General features: G+C 45.0%; 1 protein-coding gene and 1 long non-coding RNA gene across 5 annotated transcripts in view; one reads left to right on the forward strand and one right to left on the reverse strand.

Annotated features, from left to right (window-relative positions):
• Nucleotides 1-2,407: 2,407 nt before the first annotated feature.
• LOC139791710 (uncharacterized) lies at nucleotides 2,408-6,327 on the forward strand. The gene is made up of 2 exons (XR_011723999.1): nucleotides 2,408-3,752; nucleotides 4,988-6,327. It is a non-coding gene; the product is annotated as an uncharacterized lncRNA (long non-coding RNA).
• The window catches only part of SESN3 (sestrin 3), a 47,237-nt gene continuing 38,880 nt past the window's right edge, over nucleotides 6,128-14,484 (reverse strand). For all 4 annotated transcript variants that reach the window (XM_071734104.1, XM_071734115.1, XM_071734134.1 and 1 more), the window contains one exon: nucleotides 6,128-14,024. In XM_071734104.1, the coding sequence (XP_071590205.1) occupies nucleotides 13,938-14,024 (87 nt within the window). In that variant the 3' untranslated portion in view covers nucleotides 6,128-13,937. The remainder of the gene's footprint in view (nucleotides 14,025-14,484) is intronic.

Consider the following 14,484-nt stretch of genomic DNA (forward strand, 5'->3'; position numbering starts at 1 on the left):
CGGAGACAGAAAAATCACATTCCAGCAGGATCATTCTTTGCAGTTGACAAGGAGAAACTCCCTTGACAGTGGTTCCATTCCCTTGACTGGTTTTATCCCAACCTTTTTGAAAGGTAGAACAAGCACTCCCTAAAAGCAGCTGTTTTCCTCCACTGACGGTATAAAGATCCTGGGATGAGCAAACAGTATGTTGGCACTTGCATTTTACAGGTATGTGAGGGCAGATGAGCACCTCCAGCAGAGCCTGTGCTCCTCTCAGCTCTGCAGGAACTGGTGAGACACTGCAAGAGGCTGCTCAAAGAACTTGTAGATGTCCCATCATTGGAAATGATGGGGGACAAATTGGATGGGGCCACTGCCTCAACCAGGTCACCCAACCCTTCAGCACAAGGGTCTCTGTGCACCTCCAGGTGCTCCTTGTCTCTGGTGTATTTCCCCTGGGGCTGGGTGCCCATGGTAGCAGAGAGCCTCAGCAATGCCTGCAGTGTCCAAGCCATGGACCTCTGCTGCCACTGCACCCCTCAGAGCTGCTCAGCTCTCTGGGAAGCTTCACCACCAGCTTTGGGCTTCCCCTCTGGGCAGGGAGCTGCTCCAGTTCTGATGTGAGCTGAGCCATGCTTGGTCACAGGTTCTCTCTCCAGCATAATTCGTGCCCAAAATGGAAAAGGTATCAAAAAATAAACACTGGTGTAACTTGTTTGGCCAGGAAGGATTGCCTGGGAGCAAGGAGCATAAGGTGTGTCTGGGATGTGTGTCTTAGCAAGGATGTGATCCCAATGGGTTTGGGACAATTTTTCTTCACTGCACGATCTGCAAGATGGCTGAGCTTACTTTGATTCAGGAATAGATCTCCCACTGAGTAACATCTGCCATTGATTGCCACAGAACTGATGTTTCCAGCCAAGCAGAAAGTCCTCCAGACTTTCCAGCAGCGTTAGTGTTACAGCTGGTTGGAAGATCTCCAAGGAAATGTATCCTGTCAGAATGGGCTGATTTATTCAAGAGAGTTCTTTTCATGGCAATTTACCATTTTTAGTGGAAAAGACTTTTCAGGTCCAGGCTGGAGCAAGGACCAGAATCTTTTCCAAGAACAGCCCAGGGTCTGGATTAGAGGTTTGGACAAAGGCTGTCTCCATCTCAGACGAGTGCCCTGGCAGTCATGGCCCATCTTAGCATATGTCTCATTTTCTCCCATTTCTAAGGGTGAAAAAAGGCTGTGTCCTTCCCAGAAATACTGAAATTGTGACCATGTTCCTGGGAGATAGAAGCCACTTTCCTGTGAGCCAGCAGCAAAACTGAAGCAGTGGCTTCAAATCCCCCTGCAGTACCATCTATACTGATAAGTTGATGTTTTGAACTGGTGGTGGAGAGTGGACATTTGGAGCAGATGTCACCATGTGTTTACTGCTGTGATATTGCAGATTTTGCTGAATCTTCCAGTGTCTGCTGGTAGAAGGTGGTTGTGGACCAAAACCAGGAGCTGCAGGAAGCAGGCAGGGTGACACAAAGTGGTCAGGGGAGGAACCATGGGAGCCTCATTGCTGGTGGGAAAAGAGCAGCAGATGGATGGGATGTGTCAGACTAGATTTAAGGCGTAATTACTTTTTTTTACAATGGGGATGGATGAAACAGAGACTCCATCATCTCTCTGGGTAGCTTGTTCCAGTGTTTGCTGCCCTCAAAAGTAAAGGAGTTCCTGGGTTCAAGTTTATGCCCATTACCTCTTGTTCTCTCACTGGCCAGCACTGGAAATAGACAGGCCCCATCCTCCTGACAGCCACACCTAAAGGATTTATGAGTGTTGATAAGATCCCATCTAAAGGGCATCAAGGACGAGGGAACAGGCACTTAGTCTCCAGCAGAAGACTTGGAGGGTAGTTTTGTCCATCCCCAGATCTGGTAATGCCACAGATCATCCCTCCAAGCCCTTGATTTGGTGGAGTGGGGTGTACCTGGGAACCTGGTACCTGTCATAGAATCACAGAATCATAGAACTGGCTGGGTTGGAAGGGGCCTCAGAGATCAAATCCAACCCTTGACCCACTCCCGCTGCAGTTACCAGACCATGGCACTGAGTGCCACATCCAGTCTCTTTTTAAATATCTCCAGGGATGGAGAATCCACCACTTCCCGGGGCAGCCCACTCCAATGCTTGATCACTCTCTCAGTAAAGAAATTCTTTCTAATGTCCAACCTAAACCTCCCCTGGCACAACTTGAGACCGTGCCCTCTTGTCTTGCTGAGAGTTGCCTGGGAAAAGAGACCAACCCCCACCTGGCTACAACCTCCTTTCAGGGAGTTGTAGGGAGTGATGAGGTCTCCTCTGAGCCTGAACAGCCCCAGCTCCCTCAGCCTCTCTTCATAGGATCTGTGCTCGAGTCCCTTCACCAGCCTGGTTGCCCTCCTTTGGACCTGCTCCAGGACCTCGATATCCTTCCTGAACTGAGGGGCCCAGAACTGGACACAGGACTCAAGCTGTGGCCTCATCAGCGCTGAGTACAGGGGCAGAATCACTTCCTTGGACCTGCTGGCCACACTGTTCCTGATACAGGCCAGGATGCCATTGGCCTTCTTGGCTACCTGGGCACACTGCTGGCTCATGTTCAGCTTCCTGTCAATCCAAACTCCAAGGTCCCTTTCTGCCTGGCTGCTCTCCAACCACTCTGTCCCCAGCCTGGAGCTCCCCATGGGGTTGTTGTGGCCAAAGTGCAGGACCCAGCACTTGGCCTTGTTGAACCTCATCCCGTTGGAATCAGCCCAACTCTCCAGTCTGTCCAGGTCCCTCTGCAGAGCCCTCCTGCCTTCCAGCTGATCCACACTTTCTTTCACTTGGGAGCATTTTCAAAGTCTCCCTCCTTCTCAATCATTCATTCCCAGCCATGAGCAGATGCAGACACCGAGCACATCCCACCGAGCACATCCCTGCACTGTTGGAACCCTAGGGGCACAGCGCTGAGGTTCTGGACCTCTGTGGTGGTTGGGATTTGCATTTAGGTCTGATAATCAGAGCAGGAAAGGATGCCTCAAGCTGAGCTGCTTCTGCTCCTGTTTTGTGCAAAAACTGCATTTTTTCTTGCTTTGTTTTTCTTTTTCATTGACAAACTGAAAGAAAAACCCCAGAGATCAGCTCAGATGTGATAAAAACGTTTTCAGAGCTTTGCAGAATCACTGTACTGTACTGCAGATGCTCGCTGGAGTTTCATCCTTTGAGCTGAACACTGCAACCCAACCCTGTTTCCCCTGAGGTGGAGGCTGGAAGCAGATGAGACTCCCCCAGGAGATGATGCAGGGCAGATGTCACCCTCTGGTGGAATCTCTCTTTCTCTCTACCAGTTGCAGAGGAAGTGATGTAGGTAATTTAACAAGGAGAATTAATAACCTGTATTCAGGCAGCATCAGCTCCCCATCCTGGCTCCTTCTGCTCCTGGAGTTTTTGGTGCATCACAAGAAGCACAGGACCAGGAGGACGACACAGGGGAGGTCTGGGCTGAAGGTGAAGTCATCTGTGGGGGTCACAGACTGCAACAGCAAGATGCTGGGGCATCCATTCCTGGGCAGGTCAACACTGAATGCTGCATGTCATGACTGCTAAAACACTTTGGTTTGGGTTGAAATCACGTTTTGTTGTATTTTATGTATTCATGTTTTGGCAACATTTTGTTCCCTGGACACACTGGTGCTCCAAACAGCAGCCCCAGGCAGGAGGAGAAGAAGGGCTTCCCTTCTGCAAAGGCATTTTCCTGCAGGTTAAAGTTTTGCTCCCAGAACCCGAAGAAAGCCTGAGGATACACAGCCCCTGCAGAGGATGCAGAAGGTAGGCTCTAATTTAGCAGGAAGTGCAAATGCAGTGATTCTGCTTACAGAAAATCAATGACATTTACAGGAGCTCATTAGCACGATGAGTGATGCTATTGTAACAACTCTAATTCTCAATTGGATTTATGGAGCCTCTGCTCTGCTGCCCAGGTGCCTCACCAGATTGTTCTGTCATGACCAAGTTAAAAGTTATTGGGGGGAGTTTACGTGCCCCCCCGTGGCATATAATTTGGGTTAATTTAGCACACAGCACTGAAGTCAAGTCCTGTGCCAGCGGGTGCCCATGGGCAGCGGCTGATGTACAGGTCTGGCACAGAGGATCCACCAGAGGCCCTCCACAGGGGGCTGGGATGTTCCACACAGCACATGGAACCTGAGGTGTGCTGGGCTGCAAGCTGAAATTCAACTCCACCCAGCCTCCCCCCTGCTGCTCCTGGGCTTTCCAGCTCCTCTGGGAGGCTGGGGGTGGCCGTGCTCCCCTCTGATGTTGCTCGTGAGGGGCACTGGAGGGGGGTGAGGGGGGCTGGGGGCCTCCCCAGGGCCATGCTGCCCATACAGGGCTGCCCACCCCTACCCTGGGTACAGCTCTGTCCCAGATCCCCCAGAACATCCCACAGGGGCCATGTCTGGAGAGCAGGGAGACTGTCCCTGGGACCCTGCAGGTCTGCCACTGCCCTCGGGTGTCATGGGGGGGTTTTGGGGCAGGCCAGGGTGGGAGCAGGAGGCAGCAGCTGTGTGGCCAACAGAGCTGTAGTAGGGCAGGGGAGGATGGTCAAGGTGAGGGTCTGGGGAATAACCAACGTGTAAAAACAACTTCAGTTTTTGTTCTCCTGGGGGTAAGTGACTGGAGAGGTGAGGAATGGGGTCCAGGGAGTGGAGCTGTGCAATCCCCATGCTTGGTCTCCCCATCTAAGCACCCACACCATGCACTGGGTGAAGGGATTCAGGGATCAAAATCAGGGCTGGGCTTGCTCGAGGAGGGCACTGGCCTCTTGTGCTGCTCACCCATTCTGTGGGACCTTTATGAAATAAAGCAAGAACCCTACGGCCTGCCTTGGCTTTCAGGAGTATTCCAAGTTTTTAAAATCTTTTTCATGATGGTGCTGGTGATGCAGTTGCCACTGTTGAAACTGGACTGGTGGCTGGAGGTCCCAGCTGCAGAGCCCATAAGGGGATGGGAGGCTCTGTGTGGACTCGAGATGGCAGCTATTTTTTGTATTTTGCATCACAGAATCATAGAATGGCTGGGGTTGGAAGGGACCTTAAAGATTATGAAGTTCCAGCCCCCCTGCATGGGCAAGGACACCTCCTACTAAATGAGGTTGCAGGTATCTACCACTGAAAAGAAATAAATAAGCACTTCATATATTTACACTCTACTTTTTAATATAGTGTGATCAGCCTGTCTTTCAGGGCAGGATGAAGCTGGACCAGCTGGAGATGCCAGTAGCCAATGGCTCTGCTGTGACAGCTCTGGGTCACAGCTGTGACAGCTCTGGGTCACAGCTCTCCTGGGGGCACACACGACCTCTAGCAGAACTGGAAATAGGCTTTTAGGTATTTCAGGGGAATTTTTTCCATTGCAGCGTGAGGCAAGGGCAGGTGACAATCCAGAAGCAAGAGGATCAGATACACCCCAAAGAGCCCATGTCTGTGGCCTGTGTTAACTCCTTTTGTCTCTTTGGAGGGGAAGGGAGGGGAGCATCTCTCCCAGGGCAAACCCCCAGGTGATTCCTCCCTTGCCTCCCTTCCCTGGGGGCTGGATGGGGCAGTTGGCAGGACTGGGGGGTAATTTGGCTGCTGGGTAAGCTTGTCACTGCCCCCAGCCACACACACCACTTCCAGCCTTCCCATTTCCTTCAGGGTTTGTGGCTCTCACTTGCCTCTGCCCCTGGGCTTGCTCAGTATTCCCTGGAAGAGGGAGGGAGCAGCTCCTGGTGCATCCCAGTGACTGTGGCTTTCACAAAGCACATTTCTAAGGGGAAGGTGACCAGCCCTGTACCAAGGGCATAATGATGCCCCATCCCTCACCACTGATGGCTTCCTATTTTAAGTGACATGTCCTTTGGCAAACACAGTGTATTTGTCAGGACCTATGTTCACATAGGTTATATAGAATTATTTTTTATCTCAGATATATCTATGTATAGCTTAAATGATGCATAGCTTAAATAATACACAGATTAAAAATCAGAGAAAGGGCATGGAGGGGAATGATGCTTCCAAAACTGGATCTCATCCCAAAACACAGGATGCTCTGCTCCAGAGACGTGCTCCCCAGCACAAGGCAAACGAGAGTTGAAACAGGAGCTGGGTTTTAGCCATTTTATTTAACCAATGAAATTCCTACCGATAACAGTGAAAGTAATTTCAGCAAGTATAAATGCGATACAGTTTTAAACAAACCCCATTGTTCCGTACCTATAAATAGATTTTTTTCAAAACCTCATAAAAAGTGCAGATTTATGAATTGCTGTTAAAATGTTAATACATGATTCCTTTGTTTAAAAATGTGTTTTTGTCTCTTAACTCACAAAAAAAAAAAAAAGTTCCTTCTGCATCTGTTCAGATAAATTCAAGTTGGGTAACTTAAAAACTAACAAAAGTCACACACACAAAAAAAAATTCCATCCCACTAGGTCAGTCTGTCGCTCTGAAAAACAAACAAAAAAACCAAGAAAACCCCAACCAGCAACAACAGAAAAAAATAAATGATGGAAGCTGCTGTGGAAACCCACTGTGAGCTCCTAGCAGCTGCCTCACCTTGCAGGCAAACCTCCTGCGAAAGCACAGAGCCCATGGTGAATCTCCAGAGCTCAGGGCAGGTGGTGGCCCAAGAGGCAGGACAGGTGATGTGCCACCTGCCCGTGGGATGCTGTAAGGACCCACAGAGCTTCCCCACTTCGTGTTGATGGGAGGGAGCAGCAGGATCAGAGCTTTGTCCTCATTCTCCACCCCGAAACACCTGTGTGGCTGTGGCAGGAGAAGGCAAGAAGCTGCCGGGCTGGGGCTGGGTACACTTTACCCCCTGTCCAGAGGGTGAGAGGAGGGAGATGTAGCCCTGCCCAACCCAACCCCAGCCTGAGGCAAGGGGGCTCAGACCCACAGCCACCAACGGGGAGCCAAAGCCTCTGCTTAACCCTGACATGCCAGGTTCTGCAGACAGCAAACCAAGGGATTTTTTTTTTTTTTTTTTTTTTTTTTTTTGCACTCAAGAGAGAGGCTCGGAAGCTTTTCAGCTGCAGAAACACTGTGCCCATGTTTTCGGTCCAGTGGCTGCTCCTTGCAGCCTGCAGCTCACCATTGCCCCTGCTGGCAGCCGTGTGGGCACAGGGGCTGAAACACACACCAGACATTTGGGTCCTGGCATCTGGGTCCCCGTGTGGCCAAAGGCAGAGCAGCTGGGACTGGGGCTCAGCTCACCCATCCCTACAGTGGTATTTTATCTACAGCAGGGTCTGTTTAGCAAGAGCAGTTTTAAAGTGGCTATGTTTATCAAGTTTGCTACTTTATGAATTAAAAAAAAAACCCAACAAAACAACAGAAACAACAAAACAAAAAAGAAAAACAAACCCCAACAACTATAAATACAAAGACTCTCACACACCAGACACTTGCAGCCTGCGTGACTCATAAACTGCATCAATATTCTGTTAAAAAGCTTATTCTACTTAAAACTATACATAGTACAAGAGACCAAAAACTGGCAGTCGTGAACGGGCACGCTGCCTGCCCCAGGGTGGCCCACAGTCAGGTGCTTCCTAAAAAAATCAAGGAGTTACAGTAACACGGCACAGGACTGCAAAGCCGATCACAGCTTCTGCTTTTACACTGCATACGAAGTACCAAGGGGAACACAAAAAAGAACTGGTGTTAATACTGATGGATTAAAGAGTAACTATAAAGATCAAAACAGACGTTCACAGCATGCTACATATATTGCTCACAATTTTCTCTTAAAAAAAAAAAGAAAAAAAAAAAGAAAAAAAAAAAAAGGCTAATACAAAACAAGGAGTTGGCAGTCTGATTTTCAGTTATGTCGGATAGAAAGATAAAAGCATTTACATTCATCATGTGGCTTTCCAGCAAAAGGAGATAAGGGTAAAACTGAGAGATTTCAAGTTTACAAAATTCCTATTTTTTTTTAAGCTACAGTTTGTATCCAGTTCCGGTCACAGTCACGAAATTATTTCTGACTGCATTGCCTTGCAGAGTCCAAGGGCTGTAGCCTAATTATTATTATTATTATTTTCCCCCAAAAAGTGCCACATCTCCCACCCCCCGAGCAGGCAGCACCCAGGCACGTGGCAGCTGGGCTGGAGGGAAGAGGTTTGGGTGTGGTGGCACAAGATGAGCATGAAGTGGGGAATGAGAAACAGTTCTGGACTGTGCATGTTTGGATCTGCTGCTGTCGCTGCCCCTCGGACCCCTCAGCTGGAGAGACAATTTTGTCTGAAAAGTCCCTTCAAAGGGCTTTTGGAGGCAGGAAAATGTAACTCAACAGTGGCATATTTTCCTCAGGCAGAAGTAAATGGTTCCCTTCCCCTGCTCCATCTTCAGAGTAAGGAAAGGGTCCCAGTTCTTGTCCTATGGAAACCCTGTGGAAACCTGTAAAGGAGGCATCTCCCACCATCTCCCCTACACAGAGACATACGCAAGGATCTCTCAGACACATTGGTGAAGTTTCCTCATCTGAACAAACACATCAACTTCTCCTGTGCTGGTTGTGTCCCTCTGAGAGTGCCCGTGGTTTACACCTTCTGATGCTGACAGCATGGCTTGTTCCCCACAATCAGTAATTAATTGGCATTTTCAATACCATCCCTAACTACAGTCAGGAACAAGAGCAGAATTCAGATTTCTATTTTCCATGAGCCCAAATCATACTCAGTACCCACAGGAACATCCAAGGCTGCCTGTGTCTCCAGCAGCCACTCCATGGCATGCATTTGGATTTCTATTGTAGATTAACAAAAATCCCAAATCCATGTGTTCCAGATGCCATTTGCAGTCTGTCCAGCTGCAAGGCACCTGAGAAGCTGCCCACACAACAGCTCTGTAAGCCTGCCTGGCACAAGAGGACCTGAAATCACCCATTAGATGACCCTCAAAGAGACCTGCACTGCTGAACAGATCAAACATGGGGAGTTTTGCCAAAGAAAATGTTTCCTTAGTGGATCCACTTGATTATTACTGTGACCCCAGAGATGGGATCTGACACGCTACTGGCAAATGCTATCTAAATATTGAAAGCAAGTACTGAGTGTCATCCTTTCAAAACAGATTTAGAATTTTACTGTCCAGAAAGAATCTACTATGGCAATTAAGAGTTTCTGAATGTGAGAAAGACCCTCTGAACTCAATAGCAAAATGGTGATAACGGGAACCTGGCACATGTGTATGAGGTTAAGGCTAGGAGGTTGTCCCTGCATGACTGCAAGGGGTTGTGAGTTGGGAAGACAGGAAGCACTTGATGCAGGGTGGTGGCAGGTTGGAAAATGACAATTTTTGCTCCTGGTGAGCAGCAGAAGGATTCAGTGTCTGCAAGAGAGATCTGATTTGTGTTGGAGGAGCAGCAGCATGACCTCATGCCAGGAAATGTGCTCTAAGGGATAAAGTAACACTGATCGAGATGCTCCTAGTTTCCTCACACTGCTGTGCTCTCTCCATCTCCCACAGATGTGATCTATGCAGTAGGTCTGAAATGCTAAATTCACCTTCACTCAGAGATGCAAAATACCACTTACAATTCCCAAATGTGGAAAAGCTGGTGGACGCATCTCTTTACACAAACATAGTGCTGGGGGACATTACAGAGAAAGAAATCTGAAGCTCAAATGGTGAAAATTGGCATTTATGTCAAGCTCTTGAAGTTATTGCTAATGGCAAACTAATTTCTTACAGTTTTATGTTCGGATCAGCTCTGAGAAAGTTCACTTACAATGATTCCGCTCCCTCCCCTCTCCATTTTGTGCAACATCACCCTTTATTTACGGCAGAAGGATCCAATCCTCTAAGGAGAGTACTGAAAGAACATCACTTGAAATAAAAAAGATTCGGAGTATTTCTTTCTGGCCTAAATTTTTAATCCAAACACAAGCTCTCCACTTGCTACTGCCAATAAATATTTTCTGCAAGTAGAGGTTAAATATCCCAGTTCTCCTAAAAGGGAGTCCAAACTCTGGAACATGAGACTGAAATGCATGCCTATGTTCATGGAAAACACATGTGTGAGAAACATCGAGAACCTGTTCTGCAAGAGCAGCAGCTTAAAGTTTAATTGCTTTGGGAAAGATTTCTCTAAGCCTCTATTAAGTCCCCAAAACAACTGATTTCATTAACAATCACTGCAAATCACATGGAAATGCTACACATCATTCCTTTAATCTCTATGGAAACCAATTTTATTCTACTGAATTTAGATGACTAAGTATCTTTTAAAATCTGACTCCAAAATCCAAGTGGGTATCTTGTAGGATTTTGCTGAGTGCCTAGGTGCTTAAATTCCCATTGAAATTTAGGAAACTAACTGTTTTTTCTAAATCCCATGAAAATATCTATCAACATTACTATGAATAAAAATATTTTTGAAGAATCTGGTGCCTTGACCTTTCTGTTCTGATCTGTTCTAAATTTATTGAGACCTACATTTATAATTTTTTACAGCCATTGATTTTCCTGTCCTTAAAGTTTTTTTAAATACATAGGAAGAGCTGATAGTGGCAATCCTTTAACTTCTAAAGCTGAAAGTACATCCTTTTGAAGGCTTTGGGACAAAGAATGTATGCTTCAGTTCAGTCTTGATGAAAATAAATCCCTCTACAGGTCACCAAAGTTCTCAGAGGATACCATGGCAGCAGCTTTAGTAGCTATCTGCACAAACTGTACCCTAGCTTAAAATTGTTTCTATTCCTGCATGATGGCACTCTGGTGATGTTCAGCTGCAGCCAGAGTGTTCTGGGAAATGCAAAAGCTCTCTCCAATAGGCACCTCTTTCACTTCTCTTCATTACCAAAAAAAGGAGCAATTTCAGCAAGAATGTACTCTATTGCAACACACGTTTTGAAGTGATTCTGCAATGAGAAGAAGCTGTCTGTGCTCAAAAGCTCTGCTCCCTGCTGACAGCATTCCCTGGGCTAGCTGGTTAATTTGTGCCTACCAAACTTTCTCTTCAGCAGACAGGAGACTGTACATTCTGTTTTTATATTGGTCACGGCTGGAATTTTGTGGACTAACATGAATGCTGGTAAATATTAATTCCAGTAAAGGACACAAAAGTATCTACACTTCCAACAATTATGGTACTCTGAAGACTAATATTAATGAACAAAGTGTGAAGATTCACATTCATGAGTGCTTTAAAAATGCAAAAAATTCAAGAACACTTGCACATTAAAATTTGGCACAGTGTGAGCCTAAAGCGTGCATAAAGTGTATGGTAGAGTTGTCTGACTTTAAACACCTATTCTGAACAAACATCTATTACAATAATAAATTTAAGTATAAAAACTAGGCTATAAATTGTTACACTGTAAATGCAATACTTTGAAAAAAATGCCACATGGAAAACATTTCCAGAAGTTTCAAGTTTGCATTTAATATTAAAAAAAAGAGAAATAGCAAACTAGTTGTATTAATGACTATGGTAGAATGTCTTGCAGGCCATATGTGACTTGATATGGCACCTTAAAAAGACCAAAAAAAAGAAAAAATCACTGATTTACTACAAATGTTATGAAGCAATCCATCGATGGTTTCTATGTTTCAAATCTGCTCATGTACTTTGCTCTGAAGGCATTTGAGCTGGCAAGTGTATTTCACAAGGAAAGAAGTAAAGGCACTCATGTTTCCAAATGTAAAACTCAACCTACTCTAAATGCAATTTTCTTTTGCATTTCTGAAGGGAAACTAAGCCATCATATTAGTTACCCACATCTAGTTTCATCTCCTTTCCCGAGCTCAGCTGTGCTTTTGAGAACTACTTGACTTTTCAAAGCAAAAGAATTTAAAGTAGTACTGTACAGTTCCCATCACTTGGAAAAAAAATCAAAAGTATTGCATGAAAGCTTCTCTCAGCAGAACTGTTTTAAGCACAAAATTCATTAGGTATGGCCACTACAGTCACAAGAGGGAGGAAAAAGTATTACAACAACTTAGAAAGGTAATCTAAGCTCATACATATGAGCATCTCAACACTTCTGAGAAATCTTTACTGTTACCTAGACAAGATAAATAAATCTGATGTTTTACCCAATGGTCTCTCTAGGGGAGAGTCCAATGCTGTCTGTTGGGCAGCTTTTTAAATAGCCAAAGTTACATTAAAAAATATTGATTTTTTTCCTCAAAAAGGTTTTCACATGCAGAGTCTGAAAGTGCAGAAAAGTGTACAATCATTTAGCTTTCCAATCTGGAACAGACAGATAAAGCAAAAAAAACAACATGTGAAGAGTATCAGGAAAAAGGAAGAAAAGAGAAAATTAACTTTAGTATCATACTGGTCCATGATTTTGTCAATGAAAAGTCTTAAAACATGACAGATACTTTTTTAAACTATTCTGCAATCCCAAATGGAGATAAAAATCCTGTATTAACTCCTACAATTCAATGGAACATTAAAAATAAACCTATCCAGTGAGTTTTGCATGTATGCAACAGAAATAAGTCACCCTCCTCAAAGAAATATGGAAAGTCCAAACCAACAGACAGAGGTTGAAGCAGTGACAACTTGCATCCTACTGGGTAAGTTTAAGCATCTCTTTAGGCACTTCACTGGTTCATTAAATGCAATACAAAATAAAGCTATAAATATCAACATTTTGTGCTCTTAAAAATTAGTCAAAAGCAACAGAAAACAGCACAAAAGTGTGACATTTTTGGCAGCTTATTTCTTCCCTTCCCCAATATTACTGGTTGTCCAAGAATGCTTTGCTTTGGGGATGCTTTGGCATCTCAGTATCAGGTTGTCTTAAGCCATAAAAGCTAAAACAAAACTGCTAGGCCTTAGACAATAAAGAAATTTGGTTTTAAAATTTCTTTATGGCTATATAGGAAGGACACTTTAGCAGTGGCATGACAGGGAAAAAAGCTTGCTTTCTTTTTAAATATTGCACTTTTCTTTTGTTCACTCACACTAATGCATAGAAACTTTTTAAACTTTGACTATTAAAATTTCATGCTATGAAAAAGTTATGGGAAATAAATTTCTATACATCCAATATGAAAGAAGAGATATGCTAACTTTCCTTTACTTTCCTTAGTTAAAACATCGAGAAAGAAGAGAGTGCACAAGACCCCACAACCCTATTTTTGGTCAGCCTGTGTGTTAACCTGATAGGTGCCAACTAAAAAAATGGATGTAATGAGCATGGATATTGCAAGGACAACTGAGGGTGACTGTCAGCAAAACAAGATTATGCATGGTTGAAACACAGTAAGAGTGTCTGAAATGGCAAATGGTCAGGCCTCTTCCCTTGGGAAGGGGCACGACAAAGCAGATGAATTTCGCACTTCAGTAGCATGCTGTAGGATTTATCATAACTAATTTCACATTAAAGTGTGCTCAATGTTGGCATCCACATCTCGCATCACCTTCAATTGCTGTAGTAAGACAGTGACTGGCAAGCAGTCTCCAGGAGACAACAGAAGAATCCAGTGGGCAACTCAATGCACCACAGCCCGCGCGTCTCTGTCACGAGTCACGGCGTGGTGGTACCTTCTCAGGACAGGCAGAACTGATCCTCTGCTGGACTCCACTAATCTGAAAAATGATTGCTTGGAAAAAGAAGTCTCTAAGCACCTCACTCTCGTGCTTAGAGGACAAAGCGCTAGGATTGGACATAATAAAAACAGTTTCAGGAACCTGACCACTGTGCAGAAATCCAGCCGGAAACAATGCAGAGTAGTGCTCCTCAATGTTACTTTTGTTATCATTAGTAATGTTAAGCATCAAGAAAATAAAACACGTCATTGCACATTACAGCCGGCGAGAAGCACGGCTAAACTTTGACACTAGAGAATTGAATAACCTGATGCTACATCACAAACAGCTTCTGGTGTGTATCTATTTCAAAAGGTCTTTACATACTCAGTAAAAACTCCTTTGCTCCTGCCCAGCAAATGCTTCAGGTTAGGTGACGAGTTATGGCACGAAGGGCATACAGAAGTTCAGCTTGCATACGAGCTTCCATTAGAAGTAGATTGACATGAACCTGTCAAAAATTAAATCAGACATTTAGTTCCCCTCTGAATGCAACACTGTGAATTAATTTAAAGTAGAATTTTTAACATTTACTAAAGTGTTTCAGCAAGAAAAAACAATCTCCTTTCTCCCTGTGCCCTGCTCAGGACTACAGCTCCACTTCAGACAGCTGTGTATGGTGCCAGCACTAGACAACATCCTAGCACTGCAAGAAACTAGCCCCAACTCCTGCTTTAGGCAATACTCCTACAATAAGTGCCAGTAAAACTATTTTTGTATCTTAATGGTATTAGTTCTTTCTGAACTATGTTTTTGTTTTCTTTACTACCATTTGTGACTGCTATATAGGGAAACAGAATCATAAGAATCACAGAATCAGAGATCAGTTTGGGTTGGAAGACCATCAAGTTCCAGCCTCCCACTAGACCAGGTTGCTCAAAGCTCCATCCAACCTGACCTTAAGCACTTCA

Source organism: Heliangelus exortis, chromosome 1, assembly GCF_036169615.1.
Source record: "Heliangelus exortis chromosome 1, bHelExo1.hap1, whole genome shotgun sequence".
Classification (NCBI taxonomy): Eukaryota; Metazoa; Chordata; class Aves; order Apodiformes; family Trochilidae; genus Heliangelus; species Heliangelus exortis.